Source organism: Hakea prostrata, chromosome 4, assembly GCF_041222555.1.
Source record: "Hakea prostrata isolate BN-2017 chromosome 4, UWA_Hpros_2, whole genome shotgun sequence".
Taxonomy (NCBI): Eukaryota; Viridiplantae; Streptophyta; class Magnoliopsida; order Proteales; family Proteaceae; genus Hakea; species Hakea prostrata.
In genome coordinates, this window is record NC_142603.1 from 48,562,818 (window position 1) to 48,581,019 (window position 18,202).

At 42.0% G+C, this 18,202-nt stretch overlaps 1 protein-coding gene across 1 annotated transcript in view; it reads right to left on the minus strand.

Annotated features, from left to right (window-relative positions):
- The window catches only part of REV3 (recovery protein 3), a 32,659-nt gene that overhangs the window by 12,895 nt on the left and 1,562 nt on the right, over positions 1-18,202 (minus strand). The window contains exons 5-13 of the mRNA XM_089153305.1: positions 18,017-18,129; positions 17,268-17,310; positions 15,112-15,180; positions 14,207-14,359; positions 13,916-14,081; positions 13,733-13,824; positions 13,193-13,633; positions 10,352-11,287; positions 9,581-10,031 (exon numbers count right to left, since the gene is read on the minus strand). Coding sequence (XP_089009431.1) covers positions 9,581-10,031; positions 10,352-11,287; positions 13,193-13,633; positions 13,733-13,824; positions 13,916-14,081; positions 14,207-14,359; positions 15,112-15,180; positions 17,268-17,310; positions 18,017-18,129 — 2,464 coding nt within the window. The remainder of the gene's footprint in view (positions 1-9,580; positions 10,032-10,351; positions 11,288-13,192; positions 13,634-13,732; positions 13,825-13,915; positions 14,082-14,206; positions 14,360-15,111; positions 15,181-17,267; positions 17,311-18,016; positions 18,130-18,202) is intronic.

Genomic DNA, 18,202 nt, shown 5'->3' on the forward strand with positions numbered 1-18,202 from the left:
CAAAAAATAATTTTGGAATTTTTATTTCGAAACCTTAAGACTGACCCCATACACGTTTTTGCCCATGTATTTTATTTAGTTTAACGCAAACTTGAGATTTCATACTTTTAGAATGTTCCACTTTCTTATTCTAAATGCAGGGTCTTTAAGCTTGACTTTTCATCATTCTTGAGCTTTGAGGTGTACTTGCACATGGGTTAGTCCGATCTTGGTCCTTCATATCATGAGTGCCTTGATTTGGGTCTTTATATATCTTTCAAACTGCTTCAGTGCAATGTACACTCAGCTTTAGTGTATTCTCTAGAATTGTCGATGCTTTGTCTTTTAACACGAGTAGATGTTAGATCTTGCATACGTGTTTGTGATCATTAAAACATTCTGAGGGTAGTAAAGTCATTTCCCTAACACAACCATCAGAAGATTGCTGCACCATGTGAATAAGAAAAAGCATGCTGGTTGGGGCATTAGCTACAAATCTTTGTTGAACTTCAGTATTTGAATCTGAATGACAAGACTTAACCTCAACAGCAACATGAACTGAGAAAAACAAACCAATGAACAGAGGTCCAATCACAGTATGAGTGGTTCCAGACAACTATGTTCCAAAAGATAACCCTTTTCTATGCTGTAATGAAAAAGCAAGCCAAATGAGGAAGGACAAACACATATAGAAAAAACTTGCCGGGTGCTCCAAACTTTGCCCTCTCAAAAGCACCCACAACAATTCTCTGGAACATTTGCAACATAGATGTCAAGGCAGCAAGACAGTGGAGGGGCACCTAAGCATGCTTAGATGACCAACGTGCCCACCTGTCAGCCCTTATTTTTTCCTTTTTTTTTTCTTTTTTGGATAAATAAATAATTAAATTACCAAAAGCCAAGGAAATACGAAAGAAACAATGAAAAGGGGGCAAGAGAGAAGCTGAGAGACTCCAAGAACTAACAAATAGCCTATTTCTTGGAGAATCTACAATAGGGGGAGGGGAGAGAATGCAAATACAAAAAAACATCAAGTGAGGGGCAAGAAAGAAGCTGATAGACTCCAAGAACTAACAATTAGCCTATTTCTTGGAGAATCAACGTGGGGGGGGGGAGAGAACGCAATCTCGAAAAAACATCAAAGTAGATGGCATTCCAAATCATATCAATTGAACGGGATTTGGAGGACCATCTGCGCATGTTACGCTCCCACCAAAGATGGTGAATAGTGGCGGCAAAGACAAGCTTACCCACAAGGTCACAAGCGAAGTACCGCAAAGATTCTCAAGATCCAGGTCCATTCATGTGCAAACCAAAAGAACGACGGGATTAAGCCAAATGGATGAAGGGCGAGTCCAAACGGAGCGGGAAGAGGACAACAGAAAAATAGGTGGTTAATATCCTCTAAACTATTCCAGCAGATGGCACAGTTTGGGTTGGCAAGAATGTGACGGCTAATGAGAAAAGCTTGGGTAGGGAGGGCAAGGCTAAGGGTTCTCCAAAGAGTAAGGGCATGGCGAGGGATGTGGCCTTTGAACAAAAAGAGGGGACCAAGGGGTAGAGGGAGAAGGGGTTCTCGGGAGGTTCCAAGCCGATGTAGTAGAAAGGGGGTAGAGTGGGGGTGCAGCCAAACAATGCGGTATCGGGGAGGGGGGATAGGGGGGAGGGAGCTCCAAACCTATGTGAGCCGGGGTGGGGGAGGGAGACCAGAACCAAAAGAGATGAATGAGGAGAGGGGGCGGTTTTGGGATACGGGTGTTATAAACGGTTCTGGGGCCAAGAATAGAGAACAAGATACCCATCGGATGCCAGGGGTCTAGCCAAAAAGAAGTGGAATGACCAGAGGAAACACTAACAGAGATGGCAGGGAGGGCCCGATCACGGAGAGTCAGGAGATACATCCAAATTCAAGAGGGGTTGGAGGGGATCGCAACAGTCCAAATCGAGTCATTCTTGAGGAGATAGGCATATACCGAAGAAACCCAAATGGAATCATGTCCGGAGGCAATCTTCCATATGAGTTTCATGAGGCAGCCTATTCATATCACGGATACGGCGGAATCCGAGACCACCATCAGATTTGGGACGACAAATGGCTTTCCAGCTAATAGGATGAAGGAAGCGGGAGGATTCCGACCTTTCAAAGGAAAGCACGAAGGGACTCAGAGAATGGATGATAGATTTAGGAAGGGAAAAATACCACACCAGTAGAGATAGGAGGATTAAGGACGGGGTGATGCACCATTCTCCCCGAAAGGAGAAAGCTTACTCTTCCGGAGTTGAGCTTCTTTCGAATATGATCGCTGGGGGAGCAATGGTGGGAGTGAGCCTACCAGGGATGAGGGAGACCAAGATAGGTCACGGAAGGGCTAGGGGAGAAACCAGAGAGAGCCGGGAGGGCGGCCGAGGAATCGAGATACGAGAGAAAGATGTGGATTTCTCAAGTTGACTTTAGGCCGAAGGGCTTCAAATGGGAGAGAGTTTCAAGGATGAGGAAATGGAGGAGTGGTCAGCCTGAGAAGATCATAAGGTCATCAACAAGGCAAGGTGGGTGAGCTTAAGAGAACGACATTTGGGAATGGGGAAATGAGCATCCGATCGCTTTTGGATTGGATAGCCGGGATAGCACTTCAATGCTAAAGTGAAGAGATAAGGGAAAGAGGGCATCCTTGACGAATACCAATACGGAGGAGAAGAAGCCGCGGGGGATCCATTGGTGATGGCGAGAAATGAGGAGTGGAGATGCAAGTCTCGACCCAATGGACAAGGTGGGGGAAAGCCCATCGCCCGGAGACTTCACCGATAAAATCCCAACGATGAGTCGAAGGCTTTATGAAGATCAACCTTCATGAGAGCAGCCGGGATTAGCTCTATCAAAACCACGGACAATTTCAGCCAAGGAGAATATTATCGAGATGCTCCGACCGGCGATGAATGCCGACCGATTGGGGCTGACAAGAGAGGGGATAACCAATTTAAGACGATTGGCCGGATTTTGGAGATGAATTTGTAGATGAGATTGCGAGCGAAATGGGACGAAAATCGAGAGAGAAGAGGCACCGGGCTTCTTGGGGATAAGGCAGAGAAAGGTGTTGTTGATGGTGGCAAGTTGAGACGGGTTAAGGAAGAAGCTACGAATTGCATGAATAAGGTCGGTCTCGATAAAATCCCAAGTAGCTAGGAAGAATCCCATCTAAGCCATCGGGACCGGGGCCTTGTTGGCTTTGTGGGAACGAATGGCGTAACGGATCTCATCGGGGAAGGGATAGCCACGGAGTGGAAGAAGGGAGTGGTCTAAGAATTTATTAAGGATGGAGGGAGGAGGCGCAGAGGGGAAGAGGGGGGAGAGGAGGTTAGAGAGTGGAGACGACCTCCTCCTTAATCCGGGAGGTCGAGATCCGCACCACTCCGCGATAGGAGGCGGCGAATTGAAATTGTGGGCTTTGAGAGAGTGATGGAAGAAAGCGGTGTTGGCATCTCCGAGCTCAAGCCACTTGATCCGGGATTTTTACGAAGAAAACTTTCTTCCGGGAGACTAGGGAAGAGGGTGAAGGGATGGGCTTTTCCTCATCCGCCGGGAGTGGCAAAAGGATCGGATTAAGGAGGACTGACCCTGAGAGGCTCACCCGACACTCGGAGACACTAGTAGAAATATTACCAAATGTGAGGAGTTCCAAGAACGAAGGGCAATTTTGGTGTTTCGGAGTTTTCGAGCAAAAGCCACAAGAGGAAGAGAGCGACGTGGACAGGTTACCGGCATCCATGACGGTGGGGAGAAAAGAGAGTTAAGTCCACATGTCGAAGAATTTGAGGGTTTGGGACCAAATGAAGGATGATCGAGCTTGATATGGCACGGGAGTGATCGAGGAGGGGGAATCATAAGAGCTCTACGAGGGACCGGTGTTACGAATCTATCAATTTTGAGGCATCGCTGATCCAGTCTCGATTATCCCAAGTAAACCGACCGACCAACGAAGATCAAAGACTTCGCATCATTAATCCAGAAGAGAGTTGTCACCCCTCGGGGTTACCTCCATCGTTCATTGCGAATCGAACAATATTAGTCGCCCCCAATACCCCAGGCTGGCCGCGGAGGGGTGTGGGGTCATCCCAAAGAGGAGTCCTATCCACCCTTGAAACCATAGACAATTAAGAGATGGGAGGGGAAACGTAGATAGTGGAAATGTAGTTGGGGGGGCGTTGCTGGATTTTCTGGATCCCAAAGAACCCCTTCCCATTGGGAATGGTGGTTGGAAATGAAGACCAGGGGGCATGGGATGGCATCCACGCATTGTCCGAACATGGTTTCAATAAAGCCACAAAGAGGCCTTACTCCGTTGCCTTTAATTTCAGCTTGTTGCATTGGTTCGCCTCTAACATTCCAAATGATAACATCACTCATTTAAACAATAGTGGGGGGAGCGAAACTAAGCTATCAAAAGAAGGTGAGGTAACAAGGGGCCGTCCACTACTGCATGCATAACCGACTATCCAAACTACGTCTGGCAAATCTCACACAAGGATGAGCTAATGGGGGGGGGTTCCTGTCGGTAATGGTGGAGCCGAGCGGTGAGGCCGGGTGATGCCTCGAGGGCAGTGTAAGGCTCGGTGGTCGTTTAACTTCATATTGCTTGATCGCTTGGTGTGTTTCTGGCGTTTCTTGTGGCGGTTAGTGATTTCTTTAATGGATTTAGAATTGGGTAGTTCGAGGTGGGTGGGTCGGTTCTGGCTTTGTATGAGCCCAGCCCGGTGGTGTAGAAAGGGATAGAGGCGTGTGTCTGTAGGTTCTGGTTTGGAGATAGTGTGTCTGGGGTTCTTCGGGTTGCTTTCGGGGTAATCGAGGCTCAGACCCGGCGCCTAGGTTTTCCGGATGGGCTTACCCGAGAGGAAGATGCCGGCGTACCAAAGAGCTCAAGCCCGTGAAGGGGCTTGAGAATGCCGCCCAACGAAGCAACCTCGTCATGGTTGGGCAGAAACAACGATGCGAAGATCGCGCCGCGAACGATCGGGCAAGCGATCGCCGCCCCTCCGGCTAGTTGTCGCGATTCGTTTTTCTTCCGCCTTCGTATGTCTTGCCCGGGAGGAGAAACTCGAACAAACACGGCGGCAATCGAGGAGGAACCGGCGATGGATCACGGCGGCATCGACGGCGGAACCGTGGACGCGGCGCTCGTGAACGGCGATGAGTGGGCGCGCTCGTGGATTCGATGGACCGGCCAGGGCTGCGCGACATGAGTTCCAATCGATCAATCGACTTCGGAATATCCGATGAAGGAGGAATCATCAGCTCAACCCAGGGTGATGGGCACACATAGGAGAAGCGCGGCACAGGAAACCAATCGATGGCGAGGCGGCCTCGGGAGAGCATCTTTGCGCCGGGGCTCTGGGGCAGCAAACCGCAAGCACTTGGAACTCGTGTCCAACGACGGCAACCGGCACCCGGGGATCCGGTCATGCGATAATCGCAGTGAATACCGAGTCATCGCTATTGGATGCGGGGCGGAGGCTTGGGCGGAACCTCAACCAAATCGGCATAGGACAATCGTTCAAGTCGGGTCTTCAAATCGAACGAAGAGGGCGCCCCGCGCGACCGTGCGGCGGACACTCTCGCTCCAAAATTCCGAGGGAGACCAGGCGTTGATCCACAGGAAGGAGTTGAAGTCGACCACGGAGAGGCTGGAAGGTTCCCAAGGCTGATGAAGATAAGAGACTTTCCAACATCCAGGAGAACCATTGATGGCCTTCATGGCAGCGGCGAGGCAAACTTGAATACGATCCCTTCATCAATGATAAAAGTATCTAAAGAACCCAGGAATTCCATTGCTAGCCAAAGAGGTCTGATAACACCAATGGGAGGGCGGGCCAGCCGCCCGACACGGCTTCTTCCAACGAAGGATATCGGCCGGCGAAGAGGGCCGCACCGGGATGGGGGCCGGGGGGATGAGGAGGGCCGAGGGGGGGAAAAGTTGTTCGGCTTTCCGGGGTGGGATGTCCGGGGCCGGGGGTGCCGGGCGGGGGGCTCGGTGGGGGGGCCGGGCCGGGGGGGGGGGCCGTTTCCCCTTCCACCTCCCCTTTTGTTTCCCTTCTTTTCTAACATTACTAAAGATTTTGTAATATCTAACTCATATAATAAAAAATCAACATTAAGCCACATCTAGTAATCAATAACCAACACTGAGTCATATCAAGTCATCAAAAATCATCATAGGAAGAAGATATCAGAAATAAAGAAGCAAGCTATTAGAAGTTCAAACAATCAAAAGATACAATTGGTTTATACTGTTCTTCAATTTGGTTACTGTCATGGTATACCTAGTCTGACATTTGGTTTGTAATGTTTCCAGAAAATATGATCTTACCCATAACTCTATAAGTAATCAAACAACTCAAATTAGAGAAATATCCTTGCTCTCCAGTCAATTCCCCCCCCCCCCCATGAAACATTTGTATTAGGTAAGAGTACAAATCCAACTTGCCAACAAATTCAAGATTGCTCTCATTCATACTGGAGGAGTTAAAGAAAAGTTCTAGTAAAGCCTTAAATTACTATCCAACAAATCCAAGATTGCTTAAATTTCATTCATACTAGAGGAGTTATAGAAAAGTTCTAGCAAAACCTTAAATTACTATCAAAATCACTTAGAACAAAAATATTTTTTAGATATAAAAACAAATGAATATTTTACCATATTTTAGCTCTTAGTAGTGTTTTACTGTATTAATATTTGTAAACTTTTATATTTGAGGGGGGGGGGAACCCCAGTATTAAAAAAGTGAAAATTTCACTTCATACCCTCCAAAGTCTGTTCTCAAAATGGGAGTCAACTTTTTAACCTCCTGGATTTTTATTCTTTAACTATTTTTATTGGAATGAGATACAGGGCATTTACCATATTTTTTTATCTACAAATAATATCTTAAGTAAATGTTTCATTACTTAAATGTATTTGGCATAAACAACAGACAAAGCATTTGATAAAACTACAACAAAAACCGTCTAGACTACGAAATATCTACTAGACATCTACACAGCACCTTGACAACTACAATTTGCAGATCCAAAGACCTTGTACAGTCTTAAAAAGGGTATATCCAATGCAAGAGGCATCCATTGATGCAGTCTAATCATCCAAAAACTCAAAAGAAGAGTCATCGATAACACCAAAGCATAAAAGCCTATATTTTGGAAGACCAAAGATGGAACAAATGAACAATGAACATGCATTGACAAAAAAAAATATCAAGACTTTATGAGTTGCAATGCACCCCAGGTCCAAACAATTTGTCCCTTTTTTTTGGAACATGACCTTAGAAAGGTTCTTGTATCCTCGGCGACCTACAAAGATTTCTAACCTTATCAACTTGCTCAGGGCCCCTCCAGTGCATCAAGGCAACTAGATTCCATGATACCTATTCTTTTGACGAACAAAAGAATATAACCAAGGATACTCTACTTCACACTAGAAGAAAATACATTTTAAAGCTTACTAGTTATTAAATTAAAAAATGAAAAGATGATTGCCTGTAATGTTCGTATAATCTCAAATGGGATCATAATCAGCTCAATCAAGCTACTTGATGTAGCCCTAGGTTGAATAGGTTCAACTAGGAGCCAACTTTGCAGAATCTAAACTCAAAAAGGGTTTAGGGTTTAAAGATTTTGGATAGTTGATGGGGATACATAAGAAGCTAGGTTATGGTGGTTGGATAGCTTTGGAGACATTCGGAGAGTAATGGAGTGTATGGATGGAAGGGGGCAGGTTATTGAAATATGGGATGAAAAGTTATTGGAATGGGATGAAACTTAGAGAAAACTTATGTAATGATCTATGCGAATGATCCCCAAAGTTTAGGATAGTTTTAACAGCTAAAGTGGTGTGGCTCTAAGTTTGAAATTGGGGGTTTTTCAGGAAGTACGAAAAATTCAAGAAAGGGGTTTAAAACCTTGGTTTTTGGATGATATTTTGGCATACACTCTTGATTGGAAGAAGGGGGTGATATGTATATGCTACATCACTACGGATGGATTTCTAATGGTTGGTCTGAGCTGGAGAAAGGTCTTAATGGCTAGGTTTTAAGGAAAATCAAAATAGAAATAAACAGGGTAATTCAGGTCAGAATTTAGAAGGCTAGAAGAAAAAGAACTAACTTTTATTGAAGAACAGTTCATGGATGCTTGAAATAATCCTTGAACTTGCAGAATTTTCAACAATCTTGAAGCTTCTTTAATGGATCAAACAGGACAGCTTAGGGAACGATACGAGAGACAGAAGGAATTAGTAACACTAACTCACAAAGCAACAATGCTCAAAACAAACTTTTATTAATCAAAGTATTGACTCAATTGAGCACTTGCATCAATCCATAGAGCCATATTGGCTGATATAAGACTGAGGCTCTTTTTGGTATCAATTCTCATTCCCTATTATACCTATTTAAAAGAAATAAGTACAAGAATTCATTATTGGTCAAGAAAGAAAAATGATTTGGTGAATTTTGTCGAAAATAAATTATGGAATGAAAAATAAGTTTGGTGTTAAAATAAAAAATGGTTAGAAAATAATAGTGAGCCAGTGACAAAAAAAAAAAGGAAAAAGTATCGTTTTTATAAAAGAATGTATATTGACTATTTTACGGGCGGTGGGCAAAAAGAATCATATGATAAACTCGGAGAATGGGATGCTAGATGGATGAGTGACAAAACTAGGATGGATAAGATAACGATCATTTGGTGGGCGGGGTTGCCCTTGTGATGCTGGGTCGTGGGTGGCGCCCGTCACGGCCTAATGCTCCGCGGGGTGTTTCCTTGGGCTGGCTGGGGTGCCGTCCTGGGTGGTGGGTTGTTGCTTGGCCTTGTTCGCTGGCCTCGGTGGGGGCGTCCTGTGCCGCCCCTTTGTTGGGCGGCTTTTGTTGTTGTTGTTGTTGTTACCCTCATTTTAGCTATAAAATTTTAAATGAAGAGAATGAAATTCTCACCATAATCCATAATAGACATTTTGTCTATTATGGATTTTGAAGGTTTTTCTATTATTTTAAATAAAAATAAAACTGATAATAGATGCCAAACAATTTAAAATAATGAAAAATTCTCATAATTGAGAATGATAATTGATACCAAAAAGAGCCTTAGACTAGAACTAAGACTAAAATATAAACTAGAGTTACTATTCACGGTCACTGTTCATGTGAACAGTAATTTCAGCTTTCCTATTGGAATTACAACTTCAAATAATACTTACAGATAACATTTTATTGGCTAATTAAAATTTTAAGTAACCTAAACCTGAACCCCCATTTTAGCTGCTGGTGTAGGAAATCCCCCTACACCTGACCTACACCTAATGGGGCTGGTCCGGGGAGGAATCCCTGCACCTGAGGCTGTTTTTAGACAACCAACTGTAGGCCCTGACCTTAGTATACCACAACTAACAAATCCTCTATTGATTCAATCTCATACAATATTATAGGCAATATAACATTATAAGAGAAAGTACAACAGTACCAAAAAAAAGAAAGAAAAAAATTCATATATATATATATATGAAAGAAACAGAAATTAGAACAGATTACATTACAGAAATGCAATACCAATGCCACATACCATGGGGTAAATTGGAATTGCAGTCCAATATTCCCTCATAATTTTCCATGACCCCAGGAAGATCAGGATGATTCAAAGTAGCAGCCAGTGGAGGATCCTTGGATAGTCCATCTGTCCATTCTACAGCTGGGGGTTTGTTTTTGAAGGCCATCTCAATATATTCTGTATCATCTCTTCTTTCACTGTCGATAACTGTCAGCAATGACTTGTCAGGGAAAGGTAAATAAGCTGAAGCATCTTCTTCTCCAGGATTAGCATTCTCACTCTGTTGGATAATAGCATCATCTGAAGCATTTGTATTCAAAAGATTCTCAGAACACATATAAGGTGCAAATTCCATGGTAGCACCATCCAGGTTGTTTCTGACCATTTGATTGCTTGCCTGTTCCACAGACAAACTTGCCAAACAGACTGAACTGACATCCTCTGTTTGATCTAGCCCCTTGTGGACCTGTATGTTACGTCCACATCAAAGTTCAATGATTAATCAGTATTGAATTAATTAATAAGTTTCACAACTGCAAGCATTACAAATTTCAGGGGGGGGGGAATTAATGTATAAATTCAGTAACATCTCCAAAGTGCAAAAGATCATCTAAGGTCTTGGTTCAGAGTTCAAACATTTCAATAAGCCAAAACCCCTAATTCTATGTTAGAATCTGGATGTTGCCTCATAATATCAGTCTTCTCTGCTCATTTTCATAAGGAACCATCCAATCCACAATGAAAACTGAAAAAAGACAAGGGTAACTTAGAGAATTCAGAATTTACCTCTGCTGTATTAGTTTTCATAGAAGAGCTCCTTATACAAACTTCTTGTTGGTCAGTTAAAAAAGGATTTATATCATGAGTTTCAGTTGGCATCATAACCTGCTTATCTCCCCCTATTGCATGGAACTCCAGCTGCTTTGGATAGAAAGATGTCTCTTCTTTCTTCTTTTCCTCTTTCTGTTCCTCCAAATGGGGCTTCTTAAATGTACAACTCCTGTTTTCGGATGGCCCAATCCTGTAGCATCGCTTTTTTCTCATTAATTCCCTCACAGAACATTTGGTTAGCATATTAGCTTCCATGAAACTAAAAGAATCTTTGTCCATATTCGACACCCAAGAATCAGAACATACTGCAGCATTTCTGGCCATAGAACTGTTAGGTTGGCCATCTTTCATCTTATTGTTACATATATCAGTCAAATTATTACTAGAAGACCGCATATCGGTGTTCATCTTTTGTGGTGTAGTAAAGGCCAAACAGCCTTGTAATGGGTTTTTTATCCTTCCATCATCAGGACAAATGGAAGTGTCTAGCACAACCTGGTCGGAAGAAGACCTCTCCAATTTGCAGTCGGGCTCTTCAGAGGTATCACTAGCAGGAGATGTGGATTGATCATCATACAAGCCATCCACCTGAGGAATTATGTCTGTTGATGATGTTTGAGATAAACAGTTATGGTGTGCAGAATGGCCAGCACCACTGGTTAGATCTTCAAGGTCAGCTAGATCCTCAACTGAATCAAGAATGTCCTGACACTCTTGTTGAGATTCATTCTCATAAACAAAATTAGCATTTTCGAGAAACTTATCAATGGATTTTTTAGGCAACAAGGGACTCAGAGTGGACTCATGAACAAGTTCATCATCAGTGTTCAACTCTTCTGCAGCCTGGGAAGAGGCAAACCACCTTAGAAGCCCCAGTGCCTCCGGGTCAACCTAAAACCATGAGATAAATGTAAGGAATTCAAATTATAAAGCAGTTCAACAAATAGATCTCTAGAAAATATTGCTAAGTACAAATAACCCAGACACAGCCAGAATTATACACTTCACGAAATGCAAGGTAATAGAGCAAAACTTGCAATTTCCAAATAAATCTAAGACAAATCAGAAATTATTTATGAAATCACAAGGAAATCAAGGAAGGAAAACCTAAAATTGACGATGTCTAGATATGTACCACAACATCGGGAATTTCCCTATTGTGGTTTCATTCATTGCTTTACGTCATTAACTTTTTAGTAGGAGTTGAATATGTCTTTATCATTCTCAACTTTTGTAATTGTTGATGGTACTAAGACTCCAGACAAGAATTAGAGTAAGGTACAAGGACTCTCACATCCTTAAGAGATTGGATATTCTTGTCCGGGAATCAAGATTTTGTAAAAGTTCTCATCTTTAATAAGATCGTAAGAGGTGTTGTTCCCCCACCTGTTCTACTGAAAGGGAATCACTAGTGGATTTCTCTCTACGGTTAGAGAGGAGTGGACATAGACTCAATTGAGTCAAACCACTATAAATCTTGTGTTGCTTCATCTCATGCTTAATTCTTTTGGTTGAACTCAATCTGGCTGAATGTTCTTTAAAAGAAGCAATTTCCACTAGTTCAACCTATTCACCCCCCCCCTCTCTCTCTCTTTAGGTTGATAAATATGATTCTAAACTTTTTTAACTAGGAAATTCTAAAGAAAATTATATACCTACGAACTAAAGAAAATCTCACCAATTCTACCTAGGATGGTAAAATCCACTACATCAATGAGCCTATGAATGAAAATAAGCTGATACTAAGCCTAATCCAGTATGCCTTCCTTGTACCCACATTTTAGGCCCATCAAAGTGACCCATTACAATAAAACACATGGAATCAAGGCCCCCGGCCCCCCCCCGCCAAAAAGGGGGGGCCCCCCCCCCGGGGGGGGGGGGGGGGGATTTGGGGGGGCCCCCCGGCCCCCCCCCCGGGGGGGGTGGGGGGGGGGGGGGGGGGGGGGTTGGGGGTTTTTTTTTTTGGGCCTTTCCCCCGGGGGGGGGCGGGGGTTTGCAAAAACACCTCTGTGTGGGTTTTTTGGCCCCCCCCGGGGGGGGCGGGGAGGGGGGGGGGTGGGGGGGCGGTTTTACCAGTGGTATGGCCCCCCAAAACATAAAAGGAGCGTTCAAGCCCCAAATGTATCATAATCCACCTGAGGCTTATTTTCAACAAAACAACCCAATTATGTGATTTATCTACATCATAATATTGTTTATGGGTAAAAGTGCAGCAGCAAAAAAAGAGAATCCAGATAAAAGAAAAAAACGAAGCCATGGGAGAAAAAGTAGCAGTCTTAACCATTAAGAACATCCCTCCATAGAGGATTGATTGCTCTACATGGTCCTTGTCCTCCAAAAAACTCTATGGGTGGTCATACAAGGTTTGAACGCAATCACATGCATACCCTAACCACTTCTCCGATGGTTGTTTTAGGCCTGCCCTACCTTGTCTAGCTCTGTCAAACTAAATCTTGTCACCCTTTCATACAGATGCCTCTATGGGGCTTTCCTTGAACATGACCATAACATCTCAAGGGGCTCTCGCCGAGCTTGTCTATGATTGCTGCAACTCCCAAACCACTTTGGGAAAAAAAACTAGTAACCAAAGAAAATGATCCACAAAGAAGCTGAAACACTCAGGCACCACTAAGCTGGAGCTTTATAAGATTTATCTGTCTCACACTAAAGGTGATCTAAATAACAAAGAGAAATCAAACAATGATGAGAATATGCTCAAAGAAATAAATAGTTGACAAACAGGAAGTCAAAACCAACGAATTTGGGGGGGGGGGGGGGGGGGAGCAAAAACATTACCCTCGTATCTGACATTTCAGCCATTTCAGATGCCATTGCTTTCTGACTGAATGGAAATAAGCTAGGTCCAGCATCCCCCACTGGCATGCCAGTATCATCATCTTTGTTGCTAGATATTTGTGATAACTGAGGTAAACCTACATTTGTATTTCCATCCTTGACACATTTTGAAGATTCTTCCTGAGAATCATTGTGAGGTATCTGCTCCATAGATTCAACATCATTTCTCACCTCTGTCAAGGATTTAACTGACTGCACAAACCTTTCACTCTCCTCCACCAGAAAATCTTGGCATACATTTCCTGCTCTCTCACAAAGATGTAGGAGAGAGCTTTCCAGTTCAAGCCCATGCAAAAAAGTTCTCAAAACATTTTCAGGAAGCGGTTTACTTGGATCAGGAGACATTGAGATTTGAGACATCCCTGTTCTTTCAAACTCCTCCTGGATCAATCAATATTAGATATTAGAAGAGAAGACAAAAAGAATAACAATCCCAATAAGAACATCAATAGCAGAGCATCAAATAAGGTGGTACTAAACCTCCCAGATAGGTATAAGTGACTGAACCATCTTCACTTCTGAATGATTCTGAGAGAGAGACGAATATACTTTAAGTTGCTGGTTTAGAATCTCTGCAAGATCAATAAAAATTCCTCCTGTGAACTTGACCCAGATAACAAATGAAACAGAGAAGCACTACAGATTTTACAATGCAAAACACACCATCGACAATGGCATCTCCCTCAAGCTCACAGGAACTTTGACGCTTAATGTGGTTCATGTCCTCACAAGCATCAACATCAACTGAATATGGCCATGTCCAACCACTTGGAATGGTGGAAGCTATCCAAATGGATGAACTGAGAACTGCACCACCACTTGAATCTGCCTACACAGCATCAAATCAAAATCTCATCCCATTACAGGCATAAAAAGGCACTTTTCATAGCTAAGTGCACTATCTTTTGCCACAGGAAGTATTTATTAAAAAAAAATCAAAAAAAATAAAATAACCTGAAGATGCATAGAAGAACAGAGCTTTTCTGATTCATGTTGATGTTGAACACTGAAATAAGCCGCCTTTGGAATGAACTGACCAGGCAATGGATGGCGAAACTTCACCATTGATAAATGTAATAGACCCATGCCATATAGGTTATAGTCAACCTGCTTTCCAGAATATACAGTTACATTCAGGCTAGAGGGATGACACATGAGGATACACCACGAACAAAACCAAATAAGTAACAAAATATAAGCAACAATGAACATCTTAATCAGGTATTATAATACCAAAGATAAGGCGATTACCGGACATGTTAAACATAACACGACGCTTATTATGAACTTCATAGTTGATTCGGGGGGCAAGATTCATAATTTTGCCCATTACAATTGTTTTTTCTCTTGATGATTTGCTCTAGGGAACTAATGCAGACACCAATCTAGGAGTCACACTTAGTGAAGGCCCAATGTCCAAAAAAGGACGAAATAGTATTAAAAGCAAAGCAAATAGGTTAGATAATACAAAAGCAGATGGTGGAAGGTGAAAAGGTGTGGTTTTTCACTAAAAAAAAAAGACTCATATAGTGCTTGACAATTGCCCACTGCTAGTACTCTAAGCATGTATTCCGGGATCCACAGTCAGCTGAGCCAAAAAGAGTCCACACAAAAATGTCAGCAAATCAATTCAAGTTTTCAAGAAACAGACTGCAAACTGCCAGAGTGGCTGGTTCTAGGCTTCTAGCAATACCATGTCAAAAAACCAAAAAACCAAAAAAAAAAAAAAAAATAAAAAAAAAAACACACACACACACACACCTGACTGAGAGGAACATTGAAGAGTTCTCTTGGCATGTTCAAAAGCATAAATTTATTGCTCACATATAAAACCTCAACTACATGATAATATCACGTACCAAAAACTGAAGAAGGTAAGGAATATGTGATTCATGAGGTTGGAAAATTTTGTCTAAAACAGCACCTCCCTGCAAAACAAGTATTACATCAGAAATCCAAAAATTACAGAACTAATATCACTATAAATAAACATCAAGAATAACACTGGATATATTGTTAACATTGATATAGACTGCTCTCAAAAACTTAACCTAACCTAATCCTACAAATCCAACATTCCCATTCACAACCAATAACCAGAATAGTCCAAATGTAAGTGTAAGAGTGTCTACCACTTCAGGTAAAAAGTGCACGAAACATACTCACCATGGGGTTAAGTACGTGTCATGTATCCAGGACTTTTCTTTTACCTTTAGCTTGTTGATCAGTATTCTCTTTATTTTCTGTTTGTTTAATTTCTTTATTTGTTGTTTCTAGTTTTTAGGAAAGTACAGACTACAGTAGATTGTAATTCTCCTTCTATTTAGTAATATCATAATGGAGAGAGGACTGCTACCAAGTTGTGTTTCTCTTGCAACCTCTCCTATCCTTTTCTCTTCTTCTTATTATTATTCTCCATGTTATATCTAGCCAGTTAGTGTCCATTTATTCCCATGGTACCCAAGCACTGAACACCAGATATTGATCCAACCTTTTATGCTGTTTTGAGAGTCCTCCCTAAAAGAAAAGCCTGTATTGCTTGCACCAATTCCGTGCAGCCTATCAACTCTCAGGACTTTGATTAATAGTGATTATCATGAGCTAGACCTTTTTATCAAGCTTTGAAGGATTAAACAATTTATAGTCTATTTTATGGAGATCATGCTTGTAGTTGCAGTTTCTGGGAATTTTTTCGTGAATTTTCTATGTTGCTGTTGCATCAGTTGCATACTACCTACCCAGCTGATGCAACTGAGATATGAGGGTCTTACCTAGAGGGAGACTTGATCCCAGTTTGAATGAATTTTGGTGGCTTGGCTACCACACCCTACTGGCCACTTCCTGTCTTGTGAGTACCCTGTTTGCTGAAGATTATCCAGTAAGCTGTGTGGTGCATTCACTTCTACCTGTTCGATAGCTTGGGCCTATACTCTGGTTTTTTTTATGTATTATATGAAAGGATTGTTCAATGGTAATATCAATCTGATGCCGCTGTTCCTGCATGGTATTCTGGGACTCCATTAGCCGCTGGCAATACTCTTTTCTGAAAACATAAGAACTGTTCATATCTGCTTACCAACTGCCTCTTTTTCTCATTTTTATGCGGCTATATTGTCCCCACCACATAGGTATTTCAGCCTCAGCCTTGGGTCTGACCCCTGGTTTGTCTTCCGGTATACAATATCCATCATTGGTTTATATCATCCACCGCAAGCCTAAAGTCATGAAGTTTTTCAATCACTTGTTACAGTCAACCGTTTCCTCTGAGGACTGATGTTTTTCAGTAAATGTTATACTTTACAGCAGTATTCTGGTCCTTGATCTGAGGCCTTGAATCTTACTACTTACTACTACTGCCATCATTTGGGCAGTGCCTTAGATACTTTTGTTGCTGAGATGCTTGTGTATGTGATTTTTGTTCCCTACCAGCTATCTTTGTCATTGTTGGATGGCTTATTCTACATCAAGATTATTTACTGTAGCTGCTGATGTTTATTGCCTGGGTGGACTTCTCTCAGTACTTACTGGCATCGTATCTAGCAGCCTCTCCTATCTACTCCTTTTATTATTCTTTTTCTTATTCTCCATGTTATTTCTGGTTTATTGAGGACTATTGTGCCACACAAAGTACCAGTTGAGAGTCCAACAAATTAATAAAGTACACCAGAAAGGGCAAGTAACCCTCATTTTTAAAGCGAAAGAGCATCCTACAAACTTATTTTTTTATTTTTATCTACTATTACCTCTCTTAGTTTCAACAAAAATTAACCATTTTGTTCCAAAGGCCAAAATCGGTTATCCCTAGAACCTAGTGCCAAGGTACTCCAGTACAGGAACCCACTAGAACACCATGACAAGAATTCAAGAGAAGTTATGTTGCACACAAATCAGTAGAACAGCAATTCTCCTATGGTCCTACCTACAGTAGCAGCACTTAAGTTGATATTTCGGTACCAATGTAAATGACAAAAGACAACATCTTAATAGCATTCAGTAAATAGGCTCAAATCTGTACCAGGAGGAGATTAGCAACACGGCCAACTTCATGTGGATAATATCTGTGCTTTCTGTGAAGGCTATCCATGATAATTTTCTTGATGAACAAAATAACAGGCATCAAAATATAGCCTCCGTAGCTACCAGAAAAAAGTGATGATATGATAGCAACCAATGAAGAGAAAAAGAAAGGCAATCTTCAGAAACAACCTATCTAAGGAAAACTAACAAGGATGAGAAAAGAAATTTTTGGAATGTAATCTTTTGGTAAAGAAGCAAATATTTCAAATATTAAAGAAAGAAGTATTTTCTAAGCACCCTCCCTCCCCAGCAACAACAACAACAACCAGTATCGGACAGCAGAATATAGCTGAAGTTCAAACTCCCTGTAAATGTCCCATTGTCTATCAGCTAATTCAAAATCTACATGGACCAGAGAAGTAGACAGATTAAAAGCTTAAAGCAAGAAAGGAGAAGGAAACAAATCATCAACCTATCCATAAATAAGCAAATTTGGATGAACAATGATGTTACATTAATGAAAATTTTCAACAGGTGTAACCTACAACAGAAAGTATGCATCCTGAAGACTAATGAAAACACACATATTGTTCTATATCCAGCCTAAGTAACTTCTTCACTGCATCCAGCATGGCACAGAATAAACAACCATCCAAAGGAAAGCCTCCTCCCCCCCCCCCCACAACACCCCCAAACCCCCAAAAAAAAATTGAAAAAAGAATCAACTCATCAAAAGAATTTGGATACAGGTATATCTTCACAAACAGTTCCTCCTGTGAATGGTAGCCATAAAATCTTCTTGCTCTCACAAGACTGCAACCATGCACATGCTGTCTTTTTGATCCAGAACTACCTTTAAGCTGTAAGATTCCAAAGAAATTTTGTCCCATCATATCAGTAATGGTCTTCATGTATGGGACAAAGGAAAGGAAT